Source organism: Astyanax mexicanus, chromosome 23 (assembly GCF_023375975.1).
Source record: "Astyanax mexicanus isolate ESR-SI-001 chromosome 23, AstMex3_surface, whole genome shotgun sequence".
NCBI classification, from domain to species: Eukaryota; Metazoa; Chordata; class Actinopteri; order Characiformes; family Acestrorhamphidae; genus Astyanax; species Astyanax mexicanus.
Window position 1 is genome coordinate 30,690,597 of NC_064430.1, and position 16,585 is coordinate 30,707,181.

General features: G+C 37.5%; 1 protein-coding gene across 6 annotated transcripts in view; it reads right to left on the reverse strand.

The window, feature by feature from the left end:
* Nucleotides 1-6,142: 6,142 nt before the first annotated feature.
* LOC111191148 (uncharacterized) overlaps nt 6,143-16,585 on the reverse strand; it is a 106,880-nt gene continuing 96,437 nt past the window's right edge. For 3 of the 6 annotated variants that reach the window (XM_049471318.1, XM_049471319.1, XM_049471317.1), the window contains exons 3-7: nt 13,049-13,702; nt 12,828-12,920; nt 11,721-11,745; nt 11,599-11,627; nt 6,144-8,547 (exon numbers count right to left, since the gene is read on the reverse strand). In XM_049471318.1, coding sequence (XP_049327275.1) covers nt 8,372-8,547; nt 11,599-11,627; nt 11,721-11,745; nt 12,828-12,920; nt 13,049-13,702 — 977 coding nt within the window. In that variant the 3' untranslated portion in view covers nt 6,144-8,371. Of the gene's footprint in view, nt 8,548-11,598; nt 11,628-11,720; nt 11,746-12,827; nt 12,921-13,048; nt 13,703-16,585 lie in introns of all 6 variants that reach the window. The other 3 variants (XM_049471323.1, XM_049471322.1, XM_049471321.1) reach the window with 3 other exon arrangements.

Below are 16,585 nucleotides of genomic sequence, written 5' to 3' on the forward strand. Positions count from 1 at the left end.
TCTGCTCTTCAGTCAGTGCTCTCAGAAGTCCCTCAGTGCTGTCACAGAAGGTCAGGGAGTCTCCTGCAACAGCCTGCTTTCTACCTAAAGTCTACTCTCAGCAACACACAGTGCTAGCCATCTTATTCTGTGTGATGACAAGGAGGAGGTTGTGTTTACTTTGTGTTGTAATGTCCGGTGCAGCAGCGAACATTTATATGGATTTTAACCACAGCGACATAGTGCCCTATCCAGAGAGGATTAGTTTCTCAGAGGGTCCTGGGGTAGTTTTCTCTTTTATGAGGGTCCTCTTCGATTTTATTCCCGTCCAGGGGTCCGTTTCCCAAAAGCGTAGTTGCTAAGTACGTTAGCAACTTACATAGTCTGGACGATGCAGCTGGTGTTTCCCAAAAGCGTAGTTGGAAGTATGGAGGTAACCATGTTAGTAACTTACATAGTGCGAATTTAATTAAGCGACTTTAATTAAGCGAATGTTCGCAACTATCGTGGTTCAGTTGCGTCGTTCCAACTACAGCTCTAGACCTGTCGTTAGGAGCTTAGTTCCTGGAGATTAGCGTAGATGATGGACAGTAGGATTCAAAAATCTGATAAATCACATTAATATTGCTGCACGAGGATTTAATATGTCAAGTGTACCTAATTATTTTTTTAATGTTTGTGTTAATTAAATTAAGTGAGCCACTTCACTTTTACCCATGTACGCCCAGGGAAATTAACCTAATGCAGTGCTCCTTACTGCATCACTACTGTACATTTAGTTTTATTTGCCAAACATAAATTCAGTGTAGTGAAAAAGTGCACTGATGTGCTCTTTAGGTAAAATGTATTTTACCGTCTTGGAAAGATGTATGTCAAATATTCAACGCCAGACAGATAGGAGTGACGCTTTCCGAGTAAAAGGTAAAGACTGGTTTATTTACAGAGTCGTAAACAGGATAAAACAGCCAGATGACAGGTTGAACAACACTCACACTGAATACAGGAGACGTAGTAGTGAAAACATAATGCAACAAGTCCAATAAGGGCGTAACGCAATTGGGTGAAGGTGAGCGGCTGACGGTGACGTCATCGCTAGTGGGTTTTTGGGAAGTGGAGTTCGGGAGTGTGGAAGGAGAGCAGTGTGGCGTGACAGTCCTCCACCCCGAGGAATCCGAAAGGACCGGAGGATAAGGACGACACACAGGAACCGCCCCTCTCCGCCCGGAGGTCTGACTAAACACGCCTGGAAACATCTTAGTTAAGACCACGGTGGTTCAAACCAACACAGTTCAGACTTCTGTGGTACCAACAAAGTACGATGGTTTCGGGAAACGGTCGTACTTCAGATGTTAGTTAGTTTAACAATGCATCGTACCACGTTAGTTCAATGCTAGGATCCGTCGTTGTACGGGAAATGCACTCTAGAACGACCATGTATGTGTTTTTTTAGATACCTCTGAGAAAATTACAGGCTGATTTACCTACTGTTTTCACTAAACTACATGGTCCTCTAGTAATTTTAATCCCATTTGGAAGCACATCTCTGAGTTTCGTCACCTCGCGTTTAATAAAATAGCTATTTGTCCACTGCTGTGCACTGTTTCCACATAGATCCACGCAAACACAACAGTGAGTGGAAATGGAGGAGCTACTGAACGCGATGTCATGTGACCGAGAAAACCAAAAACTCACTGGTCCTCCTGGTTTTTCAACTGCAGTCTGGATGCAAAAGTTTTATCACTCAGTAGAAGTGTGAAATATTTTTCACAGACGCCCCCCTTTGAAACTAATCCCGTCTGGATGGAGCTTAAGAAATATAATATACTCAGAGTGTGTCAGTAATTAGAAGAAGAGCTATGTCTTTGGTTAAAGAAGCTGCATTTAAAACATCCACCCAAACGCCCATACGTCTGCTCTTACTATTTAGTGTAGGAGAAACCAACAGTAGAACATCCTGACTAAGAGAAACGGATCGGTTCTAAAGCTACAGTGAAGCGGATCACACACCCGTACTCCTGCACTTTTAGATTAGCTCCTAAAACAGCACTGCTGATTACTGGAACTCAGCTACAGCAGCAGCTTTCAGACGGAGAAGCAGTTTTTACACAACAGAGCGCAACAGAGCTTTGTTCCTTTATGATCATTCTGTTCCTTACTCACTCACACATTAAACTACTCACCAACACACAGGCCTTATAATAATAATCATCTAAATAAATGCTGAATGAATTGATGCTGATGTTGAGATTAGCGCTTTTAATCACTGAACCAGAGTGAACGCCGTGCTGAACGGTGGATCACTCCAGTTTAGTTTTACTCTGATTTTATTGATTTGCTGGTTAAAATATCATGTAATAAGCAGAGCTTTACAGCTGGAGTTGAAGAGTTTAATCCTGATGGAGTAAAAACTTGGGTGAGTGTGTTTAACTGAATTATTGGTGTATTTAGGAACAGTCAGTATACTCAGCTATAGATTAATACACGACTGGAAAACCATTAAACCTGCTGTTTATAACTCTGTATCAACCAACATGAAAGTGTGAAAAAGGTCTGTAATCAGAATAATAAGATAACTGCACAAACCATTTTTAATCATACTATAAAGTGTGTATAAAAACACTCTTAGTCATCTATGTGAGGCTATCATAAAACCTTTCTGAGTAGTGTCAGAATGTGTAGTGTCAAAATGTATCTGAATGCTGATTCACAATCTATACAACAATTTGAGACACATCTTTATAAAACACACATTTTTAATACATTTTTATATTTTTTTATTGCATCAATAGACACTGAGATCCCATTTGTTGATGCCTGAAACAGTACAGACATACAAATATACTGCAGATCATCAAGCTACAAAAAAATATAAAAGATCATAAACCCAGTTCTGTGGATAACACCACTGCAGTGTACAGACCAATGTAATACCACTAATCTTGTTACCATAGCAACCTGTACATTGCTGCACACTGCGGTTGGTTTTCTCACGCCTTTTTGTTGAGCGTTTCACAGAGAAATTGAAACCACAGAAAATTAGCACAAATTCCTGAGTGCTGTCAGCCACTCGACCATCGTATAACTTCACCTGTGCCCCACACAGCGCAAGCAATCACACAGTTAATGTCTAAATATAAGCTGTAATTCCTTTAAAAATAACTTTTTATTGACCACAAGCCTCTACACTAAAGAGAAAAAAAATCAATTCAGAAGCCAATCTGACATCATCTAGAACTTTAATATTATAAAAAATATTTTATTTATTTATTCATATTATTATTTAATACAGTTGTACTTGAAAGTTTGTAACTCTTTAGAATTTTGTATATTTCTGCATAAATATGACCTAAAACATTATCAGATTTTCACATCAGTCCTAAAGGTAGATAAAGAGAACCCAGTTATTTACAGTAAGCTTAGATTTCCTAATTTTCACTAAGGCTGGGTGCAGCAGCATTAGCATTAGCGGCTAACTGCTAGCCATTGTTAGTGCAAGTAAATGCTGCCGGACAGCGCTACACTGAGGAACCCTGAGTGTTCCAGTAAGTCAGGGCGATACTACCTAGCGGTTCGTCCCACGTAGCTTGTTTTAACACGTTAAACACACAGAGTACAGTCATATATTTTTTTCCTCTGAACAGCCAGAGATGGCATGGTTAGCAGCTTATGCTAAGGCTGCTCCAGCAGTGCTAGCCAGGGGTAGCAGCAGGCTACTGTCTGACATACTCACCTCTGAAAAGCAAAAGAGTTAGCGCTTAGCATGGTTAACAGCTAATGCTAAGGCTGCTCCAGCTATGATAGCTAAGGTTAGCAGCAGGCTACAGTCCGATATACTCAACTCCTTATGTTGAGAGAGCTAGTGCTGTTAGCGGCTAATGCTAATACTGCTCCAGGCTCTGTGCTGGAGAACTAAACTGAAACTCCTGTATAATGCTGTACTTCAGCAGAGTGGCTTTACTGCTTCTTACAACCTGATTGGTAGAATTCATACAGAAGTTGCACCGAATTATAAAGCGCACTGAGGATTTTTTAAAAATAAAGGATTTTAAGTGCACCTTTAATGAATGAACAGATCCCAGTTAAACAAACAAAACAAAATTTTTTGAAGTGCATTATGAAACGAACAAAGGAGATTTCTACAGACCCTGGAAACAGCTGTAAAAGCTTACAACATTTCAATCTAAAGATTTTGAAATTCACTAATCCACAGTCAGACACGTTGTGTACAAATAGAGGAACTTCAGGATCATTATTGCCCTCCCCAGAAGTGGTCAATCAACAAAGATCACTCCAAGAACAAGGCGTATAATTGTCGGCGAGGTCACAAAGAACCCCAGAGAAAGTCCTCTCTCACATTGGCTAATGTTAATGCTCATAAGAACACCATCCGGAAAACACTAAACAACAATGGTGTGCATGGCAGGGGCGTAAGGAGAAATTTACAGCTCTCCAAAACATTGCTGCTCGTCTGCAGTTTGCTACAGATCACATGAACAAGCCAGAAGACTATTGGAAGATTGTTTTGTGGACGGTTGAGACCAAAATAGAACTTTTTAGTATGTTTGGAAAAAGGAAAGCAGCTGCATTCCAGCATAAGAACCATTTCCCATCTGGAAACATGGTGGTGGTAGTATCGTGGCTTGGACCTGATTTGGATCTGGGTCAGGACAGCTTGTCTTTAATGATGGGATGAATGAATTCTGAATAATTTCAGAGAATTTTAAAGGAAAATGTCAGGACATCATCATCAGGCCATAAACTGAATCTCAATGGAAGGTGGGTCATGCAGCAAGACAACGACCCTAACACACAAGCTGTTCTACTAAAGAAAGCTTCTAGAACAGGGGTCACCAACATGGTGCCCGCGGGCACCAGGTAGCCCGCAAGGACCTTATGAGTAGCCCGCAGACCTGGTCTAAAAATAGCATTTTTGTTGCTATTCTTTTTTTTTTTAAATCACAGTTGCATTGGTGTAATTTTAGATTATATTAGATTAATATTAGCTTAGAGAGCCTATAGTTTATATATTATACAATATAATGTAATATAATATGTAATATTATATTAAAATATAATATATAAAATGTAAACAATTGCAGAGATTTATAAAAATAGTGTTGCATATTGATATGTGTCTTCACATAGATGAATGTCATTAATTATTAATAATAACATAATTAAAGGTAAATTGAGAAAAGTTGTAATTTCATGAGTGTGTATCAAACTGGTAGCCCTTCGCATTAATTGGTACCCAAGAAGTAGCTCTCAGGTTCAAAAAGGTTGGTGACCCCTGTTCTAGAAGAATAAAGTTAATGTTTTGGAATGGGGCCAAGTCAAAAATTGAAAGCAAAGGTTTACATATGTTTACAAATATGTAATATTGGATAATTTTCCATGAAATCTGATGATGCTTTATTTCATATTTATGCAGAAATATAGAAAACTCTTAAGCATCATTTTATTCAAATCCAACCGAATGATTTGTTTGGCTTAATCAGTGTTTGTATCTATTTTGTTTTCCTGCTGCTTCATTAAATGTATTTAATTACTACATAAAACCTCCTATACTTATAAGTATATTTATGTTTATTTGTCGCAGGGAACATGCATGCAATCATTCTAACTCTCGTATAAATATATTCCAGCATTTATACATGTGCAGAGCTCCATGCATTGTATCACTGCAGCTCTTTATAAATAAAGCTGGTACTGATATAAATAAACCTTAGATCATTAAATTGCTGTATGAGAGTCTAACATGCACACTGACTGAACTTAATGCATATTCAATATAATTACAGATCATTTAAACCATAGTTGATTATTTACGTTAATGATCAGCTAAGCTATATAATTAACAAATGTATTTCTTTAACTATTCATGTATGGTTTTAATTTTTTTGTCATGAATAAAATTTACTCCTACTCAAATTAACATCATGTTTGTGAAGGAACGGCGTATTTGCGGTAACTCAAAGTAGTAACTCAAACAACTCTGCATACAGCACTATTTATTACAGTTTAACATAGTAATTATTACACATTTACAGTAATAAAATACAGATTCCTGTAACACTGTTTGTGACATCAGATGTAAAAAGCGCTATATAAATAAATAAGATCAGATTTGATTAAAAAAGTTATTTTTCATATAACAGCAAAATGAAAAACAGTCAAAATATCTATTTAAAAATGAAAAGAAATATGTTTTGAAACAGAAATGTTTAAAAGAATGTAAACACATATCTAAGATTATTAAGAATAATAAATGATTAAGTCATTCCAAATAATAACTATATATATCCACCATTTATCCCCTTTGAGAAAAAGCTGTTATTCTTTGTTACATCTTTATTTTTTTTAGACATATACTCCTTTAACTTAATTCATATAGCACCTTTTATACATTAGGTCCACACTCAAAGTGCTTTACAGTACAGAGAAAAAAAGAATTAAAAAGCTAATGGATAAACAAAATTTAGCAAATAAACACAGTTAATTTTAAAAATAATTAAGAATTAATAAAAAAATAAATCAAATCATAACAAAAGACAAAGCATAACACTTAAATCCAGGAAAATAAGAATAGATAAAATCATTAAATTAAAAATACAGGAGGAAAATACAATATAAATAAATAAAATGAAGCAAGTAAATAAAGTAAGATGCAGTTATTTATAAGCTTAATTAAAGAGGAAAGTTTTAAGTTGTGGTTTATAAATGTCCACTGGGAATATTCTCTAATAGTTTTATTACAGTGTTCTCATTTATGTTCAAGTTCCTTAAAGAACCACAGCAGAACTTCTTATTACATTAAACATCTTTTACTGTGGGAACTGAAATAATAATAAGAGTGTATTGTTCTTTATTTCTACAGTGATTCAGTTTATATCATATATATCATCACTGTCAGGAAAGAAATCTGACTCTAGTGGCAGGCTGTAGGGGGCTGCACTACAGTTAAAACAATAGGTTTATATACACTATAGAAAAAGACGTAGAGAAAGAAGCACGTAGCGCATGTGTAAAAGCAAAAAGATGCATGAATTCAATTACATTTGTGTCGCATGTCCATGGATCGGTTACATATTCAATTTAGGACCACATATGAAAGTGACTCAAATATGATTTGAAAAACGTTAAAACAAATATAAAAAATATGTCAAATTTTTGGGATGTTCTTAGAACATTATATTTAACAGTGTCACTTGTGTCTCTATTTTAATTGTTAGTTTTGGGAATGTTAGTATTCAACTAGCTGGGATTGTTATGTGAGAAACGTTCTAATAACATTGTGATGCAAACCACCTCCAGGCTAACCTTCCTTGAACATTTTCTAAACATTGCTAAACGTTCTTATGATGTTCTCTGTTGGCTGTTTAAAAGCTTTTTGTGTAATGTTTTATGATGTTTAGTAAAGCTAGGTTAGCTTTCTTATTTACAAGTTTGTAAGCTGTGATAATGGTATTTTATGCTAAAACAGGCCTTGTTTAATATATTTCCTATTGTTTTATTGTTTTATTGTTTATTGTTGTAGGAGTTTAGAAACAATTATCCATGAATCATCAGTTTGATTATTATTTAGCTGGAGTTTAGCTTGGAATTCTAAAAGGAGTCAGATAATAATAATAATAATAATAATAATAATAATAACAGTAATAATAATAAATAATAATGACAGGTGTTGAAATGATGAGAACTAGAAGTAACTCTATTAAACTCAGATGAGGAGAGATTAGGAGATGTTTTAAGGAAAACAGGGCTGTAAAAGCACTGCTTTTTGTAAAATTGCTGTTTGTATTAATTGTAATGCTGGTGTTTTACTGAGATAATAAACATTTACTGCACAGATAAGAAGCTTTTTATTTACTGAAATATTTTAGGTGCCTAAAACCTTTGCACAATACTGTACATCAGAGAAATCATATGGTAAGTGGGGATAACACAGCAAATTCACTCATCACTAATAAGAGCAATTATATGTAATCTTATAATATGTAACAACAAATCAAAATGACCTGCTCTTTCAAATTAGAAAGTAGAATTTACATTTTTATATTTTAAAAAAAGTCATTTTAGGTACTGAACCATTTTAGCTGAACATTGTGTCATAGTTTAGAAGAGAACCTACTTATACTATAATTTTTTAAGAGAACTGTGTCAATTCATAAAACGTATCATATTATTAGAACTCACACAAAGCTTAGTTAACCTGACTTCACCCACCTATAATTAAAGTATGTGGGGCTGAAGAACTGCCTTTCACTTCATTAAATTCTGAACACGGGCTTTATCTAACTCTGAACCTGTTCCTCTCTCTGAGTAATTCTCTACAGTTCTACAGTATTAGCGTGTAAACCACTGATATGAGAAACTGATCACCTCCTTTATCTTAAACAGGATGTTGGACGTTCTCTGAAGCTGAAGAGTCGTATAAGTCATTCAGTCGGACTACTGAATATGGGTCCAGAGGTTCTGAGGGCTGTTTATGATCTGGATCAGCGGTTGTGGAAGGAGATTTGATGGAATCGTACTCCTGATCTCCTCTCCCGACAGCATACGGAGAACCTGTATATAAACCACAGCATGCAGAGTCATGAGAACAAAAGTCAAAAGTCAGTCATCAGAGACCATTTCTATACGCACCGCAGAGCACAAACCCAACTTTTAACTAAACAATAAACAGAATAAAAAAAATCAAAAAACATTGCTGTTTTCTTAAATGAGCTGCTGGTGTATCTTCACAGCATAAATGCGCAGGTTAGTATACTCTCATGAGACGCACAAAAGTGCTGCGCTGTTAAGATACGAACGAGCCAAAGTCAGAGCTCACCTGGCTCTTAAAGAGAGTGACATCCTGCACACTAATTGGTTTGTTTCATGTTGCGCCCAAAACACACCCATAATCAATTAAGAGAATTATTTCTTGCCTTTTTTTGTGTTTTCGATCCACACAAGGTGTATTTTTTGAGCCTTCACAATAAAAGACACAATGACACGCCCCTAAATCAAACTGCGTGATCGATGCAGCTATAGATCTCTAAAATAGAGCCCTAAGACTCCTAACTCTACATTATACTATCTATTCTTTCTTTTATAATTTTATTTCAGATTTTTGCAATTTTCATCCCAATTTACACGGCCAATTACCCAACCCACTCATTAGGACTCCTCCTATCACTAGTGATGCCCCAACACCAGTGTTGGGAAGGTTACTTTTAAAATGTAATCCCTTACAGATTACTGATTACATCACTCAAAATGTAATTTGTAACGTAATCAGTTACATTACTTCAAGTGAGTAACGTAATCTGATTACTTTGGATTACTTACAATATTGTCGTTTTTTTAAGCCTGAATGAATGTAGCAACCACATCTTGCATATTATTGTTTTATTTTTCCTTCCAGTTAATAGATAGACAAATAAAACAGCCTTTTCAATCACCCTATAAAAATACTTATGAAACCATTTAATCAGACAATTTTATAAAACACTTATAACCATATAAAACCAAACAATGTAACAACAACTGTAAGCTAACTATTTGCAGGTTTGCCACTTTCTGCAGGTGGATTTTTTGCCAGGATTATCTAGGGGTGTAAATCACAAGATTCATTACGATACGATACAATACGATTATTTTAGTCAGCGATACGATAATGTACGATACCTCAAATTATGTCTTTATACGATACAATTCGGTCCAATAGGATTTAATGCGATTACAATCTGTTCCTTTTCTAAGAACTCACAAATGCAAACAAAATATAATTTGAATGTTTTATTATTAAATGTCAAATGCAGTGTAATCATAAACAGTAAACAATAATTCACTTCAACACTTTAATTTCCATTATTTAAGTTCCATTTGAGAACATCAAATGCAGAAGAAAATGTAAAAAAAAAAAAAAAGCGCCTGTTATATTTAGAGTTTACAATGTGTGTATGGATGTTGGTGATGAATAGTCAATCATTCTCTACATTTCCTGATTCAGTAGGGTCTTGACAAACAAATTACAAAATTTGTAATTTATATCACAATGCATTGAAGAGTTACACTGCATTATATTAGGTGTCCACCAGGCGTCTCCAAAGTGTTCAAAACCTCTCCAGTAAATCTGTCTCTATACAGCCAGAGTTTGTAATTTTTTTGTTTGTTTGTGATAAAATAAATGAATGTAAGTCTATTTCAGAGTAATATTAATACTTTTTGATGAAATGACAAACAAAATCACACGTATGCGCGCTGTGGGCGCACTTATGTTCAGCAGAGGGAATTTGGTGACAGCGGTTAGGCATGCCCCTCCCCCAGCCATTAGGAGACCAATCAGGGAAAATTACGTACCAATGTTTTCGTCTAAGGGTGGACTATTGGTTGAAATAGGTGTCAATCACTTTTGTCACGCTGGTAGAAAGGCTATGACCTGATTTGATTGGATTGGATTGATCCAGCGCTCACGTTATTGATTCAAAAGACGATCACTCAAGAAAAATAGTGGTTTGTGGACCGCTGAAAATAAACGCATGTTTGTGAGGAGAAGTGAGCAGGCGAATAAAGGACTTTATGGATATTTTATCTGCGGTTCAGTGCTGTACTGTGGATGCTGTGATAGTACGTGAATTTTCTATAATGTAATATGATGTTATTTTATATACTAATAATATGTTATAAGGCTATTTTGTTGGGGAGGCGTGTTCCCCATGTAAACAATGTGAAAAAACAGGCTGTTTTCAGTTGGCGATTTCTGGCGACTGGTTTCATGTAGATGGCTGAACATTAGCATGCAGGTAGTTAAATTAGTACTAAAGAATATGAGTCGGTTATTTGGTCGGTGTGTTTAGAATATTTGACGCTTATAAGCATTCAACTTTACATAGTCAGAACGGGCCCGCCGACGGGCTAGGGGGCGCTTCTGCAGTGAAAACATTCTGAGCAGGAGGTTGTGAATCATAGAATATTCTGATGTCGTGATTTATGTGAATGTGTTTGCGTTTTGTCAGTGTTGGATCGGAAGACCAAAAATAGAAAAGTACCGCAATGTAATCCATTTATTTTAGCAGAGTAACTGTAATCTGATTACCATTTACTGAAGCAGTAACTGTAACGGATTACAGTTACTCATAATTTGTAATCTGATTACGTAACGCCGTTACATGTAATCCATTACTTCCCAACACTGCCCAACACACCAGGAGGATGAAGACTAACACATGCTTCCTCCGATACGTGTGAAGCCAGCCACTATTTCTTTTTGAGCTGCTGCTGATGCAGCATTGCCGAGCAGTACAGCGCATCACAGCGCGCTCGGAGGAAAGCACAGCGGCTCGGTTCCGGTACATCAGCTCACAGATGCCCTGTGCTGTAGACATCACCCTAGGAGTGATGTGGGGAGAGAATGCCATCTACCCACCCGGAGGGAGCAGGGCAAATTTTGCTCCCTCTGAGCGCCGGTAGCTCAGGGGGTTCAAACCTGCAACCTCCCGCTCAAAGTGGCAGCGGCGCTTTAGACCGCTGGACCACTCGGTTTATTATCCTAGCTAGCGGCATATTAAAGTCTTTCATGTAAAATTATGTTTTAAAAAAATATATACAAAAAACAAAAGTGGGAGCACTTACAGTCAGCATCAAGAGTTTCTTTGTTATCTCTGCAGATGAAAAAAAATGCAACAAAATTAAATAAAAACTTACACAGTACTGGAATTTGTACTGAAATAAAGACAAATAAAAGCACAGTGTACCTCTGCTGCTGTACAGTCTGAGGTCCTGCATGAATAAAAGAACGTCAATCAAATTATTACAAGATTTAATGCACAGAGGAATTATACGTATTATACAAACTATTCATTCCACTGCCAGAGATTTATGTATTTTACTACTAATTATATATAATGTAAATTTAGTAGCATGTCATCATGAATGGACCAATAGAAATGGGAATACAAATTACATTGACTTCCATTAAATTTTAAGGTTGTTTTAAAAATAATAAATAACAAGACATAAATAACAATACTGCTTCACAGTATTTTTGATTTTAATATTGTCCTCCTGCATCAGTAAAAGGTTTATTTTCTTTATTCATGACTGGAATTTACTGTATTTATGTTCCCTTGGTCACACAAACCGGTCTAGAATGCAGCTGAAATCTCTGTGCAGCAGCACGCGCTCTCCCCACACAGGAGGCTTCTTGCGGCGAGGGAGCCCAGGCTCGGCTCCCGGGACGCCACCATGACAAAATCTGGACACTGTATTATCTAACTGTAACCCCAGAGCATTAATGAATAGCAGGTTATAAATGTAAATAACTGATGGTGATCAGCCCTGTAACAGATAATAAACGGAAAATGCTCCATTCTCTCTGCTCCGCTCTTAGAAATACCTTTCCTTTAAAATACTACGACTTTATTCTCGTAATATTACGACTTTAATCTCAAAGTAAACTGTTTGTATTTTTTTTTTAAGTGTGGCCCCAGTATGCTATTATCAATTACACTATGTCATAATGTCATATTTTAAGTCTACTATACATTAACACATTCCTCTATCCTCTCACTCAAACCCAGAGTCACGGTAACAATAAACATGTAACCTGCCTGTAAGCCGACAATACATCTATTTATTTATCTACGTTTAGCGTTAGCCAGCAGATGGCAGGTAGCAGCAGTAGATAGCAGCGGAATGTATATATACTGAAGTAACACATCATCATAAGTGTACATACTGCTGTCCCATGATTTCTGGCAGGTGAGAGTAGATATGAGAGTGAGGAACTGGAGTGAGTGGGGTGCAGTGTACTGGTGTTAATGGTTTATAGAGGTAAGCTGTGTGTGTTCAGTGTGATTTACCTGCTGAGAGAAATCTCCTCTTTCTGATAAATACAAACACTCCAGCCAGCAGCAGCAGCACACACAGCAGCACCGAGACCCCCACATACACGGCTACGGGAAGACCACCAGAGAGAATACAGCAAATCAGATTATGTAGATCAGTTTCAGTGAGGGTCAATTATACAAAACTAACCCAGATACCAAAACATGGTCAATAACATGTAAATGAATTAACTCACCAGTTGTTTTCTCAGGTGTTTTGGCGGTCTCAGGTATTTTGGAGGTCTCAGGTATTGTGGTGTTCTCAAGTGTTTTGGTGGTCTCAGATGTTTTGGGGGTCTCAGATGTTTTGGGGGGCTCAGATGTTTTGGGGGTCTCAGGTATTTTGGGGGTCTCAGGTATTGTGGTGGTCTCAGGTGTTTCGGGGGTCTCAGGTGTTTTGGGGGTCTCAGGTATTTCGGGGGTCTCAGGTTGGTCAGTAGAGTGAGGAGGTGTGGGATTGTAGACTCTGAGTGTAACGTCTTCTATCACCTTCCAGTTTACTGCAGATTCACTCTCTTTAACACTTGTGTCCATCTGTAAAGCACAGCGGTACTGACCTCTGTCTGAACTCTTCACCTCACTGATCTTAATGCTGTGAGTAAACTGACCTTCAGATTGGTATATGAATCTGAATTTGTCCGGCGGTTCATCACAGTGGTGACCGTATTTTACATTATTCTGATCATAATCAAATGAATAAATGCAGGTGCTGCTCTGTTCTACAGTTTTAATCCAGTAAACAACAAAATTATTTAAATTATATCCTGGTTTGAAGCTGAAACTGCAGTTTAAAATCACAGATCCTCCTTCAGCTACATTCACTGAAGATCTTCTCTCAGACTCGAGCGTCACTGCAGAGAAAAATACTGATTATTAAAAACAGTCAATCCAAACTCCATATATTAGGAATTTGTTTTGTGTACACATTTAAATTTATGTTAAATTAAATGTTATTAATGTTTACAAATAAAAACAAAAGAAGATAGAAGATTTACAATGTATTCATGATAAATGTGGAAATCATTACTGTAATCTTCAAATTAAGGTGTAACAAATAGTTCTTTGAGTTGTACAATGAAGAGCTTTCACTTTTCATCTTAAAACATCTTTCTAAGATTTTTTTTTTTTACAAATATATTAAAAAAAATCATAAAAAAATAACTTCAGATGAATGATGTGTTTTTAAAGTGCTAATCGGTGTTAAACAGCTCTGTTCTCATACTGAGAGAAAAAACTAAACAAAAAATACAGAATAGAAATTAGAATATTCAGGAAAGCAGTGTAAGAGGACTTTAAGATGAATTTTCTTCATAAGAAAGGCCGGAGAATATGGTCCAGTGTTTGTAATAAAGAATTTAGTCTTTTTAAAGCTTTCATTTAATTTTTAACAGTAAAAGAAGATTCTTTAGAGAGCATAAACTGTAAATTAGTAAATAATTTTTACACCTATTAATGGTTTCGTCAACATTTATAGATTCTTTACACTACACACTTCACATCTCTAATATATAAATATGATTCTTTCTGGTACTGAAGTGGTTCTTCTGTAGCATCAGGTAAATAATCCTCTAATATTAAGGGTGTAATAAATTAATAATATAGAGAAAATAAAGTTACTCACAGTTCTGAACAGCGATGATGTAAGACTGGATAACGTTGGGAGATGATTTAAAAGGGTAAAGGAAACGTTCAGGATCCAGAGATTTAACACAGGAATAAAATCCACTCTCCATTACTTCCAGTGAGCAAACAGGACCAGACTGAGAATCTTTATCCTTTGAGCAAAATGAGGGTTTCTCTAAATCATCAAACTCAACAGTTCTACCAGTCTCACACTGTACTGAGCAACTCAGGTCGATCGTGTTGTCAGATTTTGTGCTTATCTGCCATTTGTTTGTTTTACACTCCAACATTTCTTCTTTAACCTCTGTTTTGTAAATGAAGCGAGTTTCCCCTTAAAGAAGGAAAAGAAAGGATTGTTATGTCAATGAAGATTCTGTCCAGCTGTCCTTCTTTTCTGCTGTCCTACTGACATTATGATTGGCTAGATATGGCCTCCACACTTCATACATCATTTCTTTTGATACAGAGTTTTCCAATTGCTAAAAGTAAATGACACTAAAATGACATGTCTAGCACAAAGATTTAAACTGTTATAACCTCTTCTCAAGTCTCAACACTCTAACCCAGGGGTGTCCAAACTACGGGCCGCGGGCCATTTGCGGCCCACGAGGTACTTTAGAAATAGAATGAAAGTTGGCCTGCTGTTAAACGGGCCAAAGAGTCTAAAAGCGGAGAGGGTGCGCATTTATAGCACAGAAAAACGGGCCAAAGAGTCTAAAAGCGGAGAGAGTGTGCATTTCTAGTGCAGAAAAAGGCCAAAGAGTCTAAAAGCGGAGAGAGTGCGCATTTCTAGTGCAAACAAAACGTCCAAAGAGTCTGAAAGCGGAGAGGGTGCGCAGTTTTAGCGCAGAAAAAGGGCAAATGAGTCTAAAAGTTGCCGTAATTAAGGAGTTTAATATTAAGAGACATCGTGAAATGAAACATCAATTTGAAAAATCTTAGTTTACACAACACTGTCAAAGATAAAGATAGTAAGTCTGAAGTGAAAGTAATCAGGAAAATGTACACTGCTCAAAAAAATAAAGGGAACACTCAAATAACACAATAAAACTCCAAGTAAATCAAACTTCTGTGAAATTAAACTGTCCACTTAGGAAGCAACACTGATTGACAATCAATTTCACCTGCTGTTGTGCAAATGGAATAGACAACAGGTGGAAATTATTGGCAATTAGCAAGACACACTCAATAAAGGAGTGGTTCTGCAGGTGGGGACCACAGACCACTTCTCAGAACCTATGCTGTCTGGCTGATGTTTTGGTCAGTTTTGAATGTTGGTGGTGCTTTCACACTCGTGGTGGCATGAGACGGACTCTACAACCCACACAAGTGGCTCAGGTAGTGCAGCTCATCCAGAATGGCACATCAATGCGAGCTGTGGCAAGAAGGTTTGCTGTGTCTGTCAGCGTAGTGTCCAGAGGCTGGAGGCGCTACCAGGGGACAGGCCAGTACACCAGGAGACGTGGAGGAGGCCGTAGGAGGGCAACAGCCCAGCAGCAGGACCGCTACCTCCGCCTTTGTGCAAGAAGGAACAGGAGGAGCACTGCCAGAGCCCTGCAAAATGACCTCCAGCAGGCCACAAATGTGCATGTGTCTGCACAAACGGTTAGAAACCAACTCCATGAGGATGGTATGAGGGCCCGACGTCCACAGATGGGGGTTGTGCTCACAGCCCAACACCGTGCAGGACGCTTGGCATTTGCCGGAGAACACCAGGATTGGCAAATTCGCCACTGGCGCCTTGTGCTCTTCACAGATGAAAGCAGGTTCACACTGAGCACATGACAGACGTGACAGAGTCTGGAGACGCCGTGGAGAGCGGTCTGCTGCCTGCAACATCCTTCAGCATGACCGGTTTGGCAGTGGGTCAGTAATGGTGTGGGGTGGCATTTCTTTGGAGGGCCGCACAGCCCTCCATGTGCTCACCAGAGGTAGCCTGACTGCCATTAGGTACCGAGATGAGATCCTCAGACCCCTTGTGAGACCATATGCTGGTGCGGTTGGCCCTGGGTTCCTCCTAATGCAGGACAATGCTAGACCTCATGTGGCTGGAGTGTGTCAGCAGTTCCTGCAAGATGAAGGCATTGAAGCTATGGACTGGCCCGCCCGTT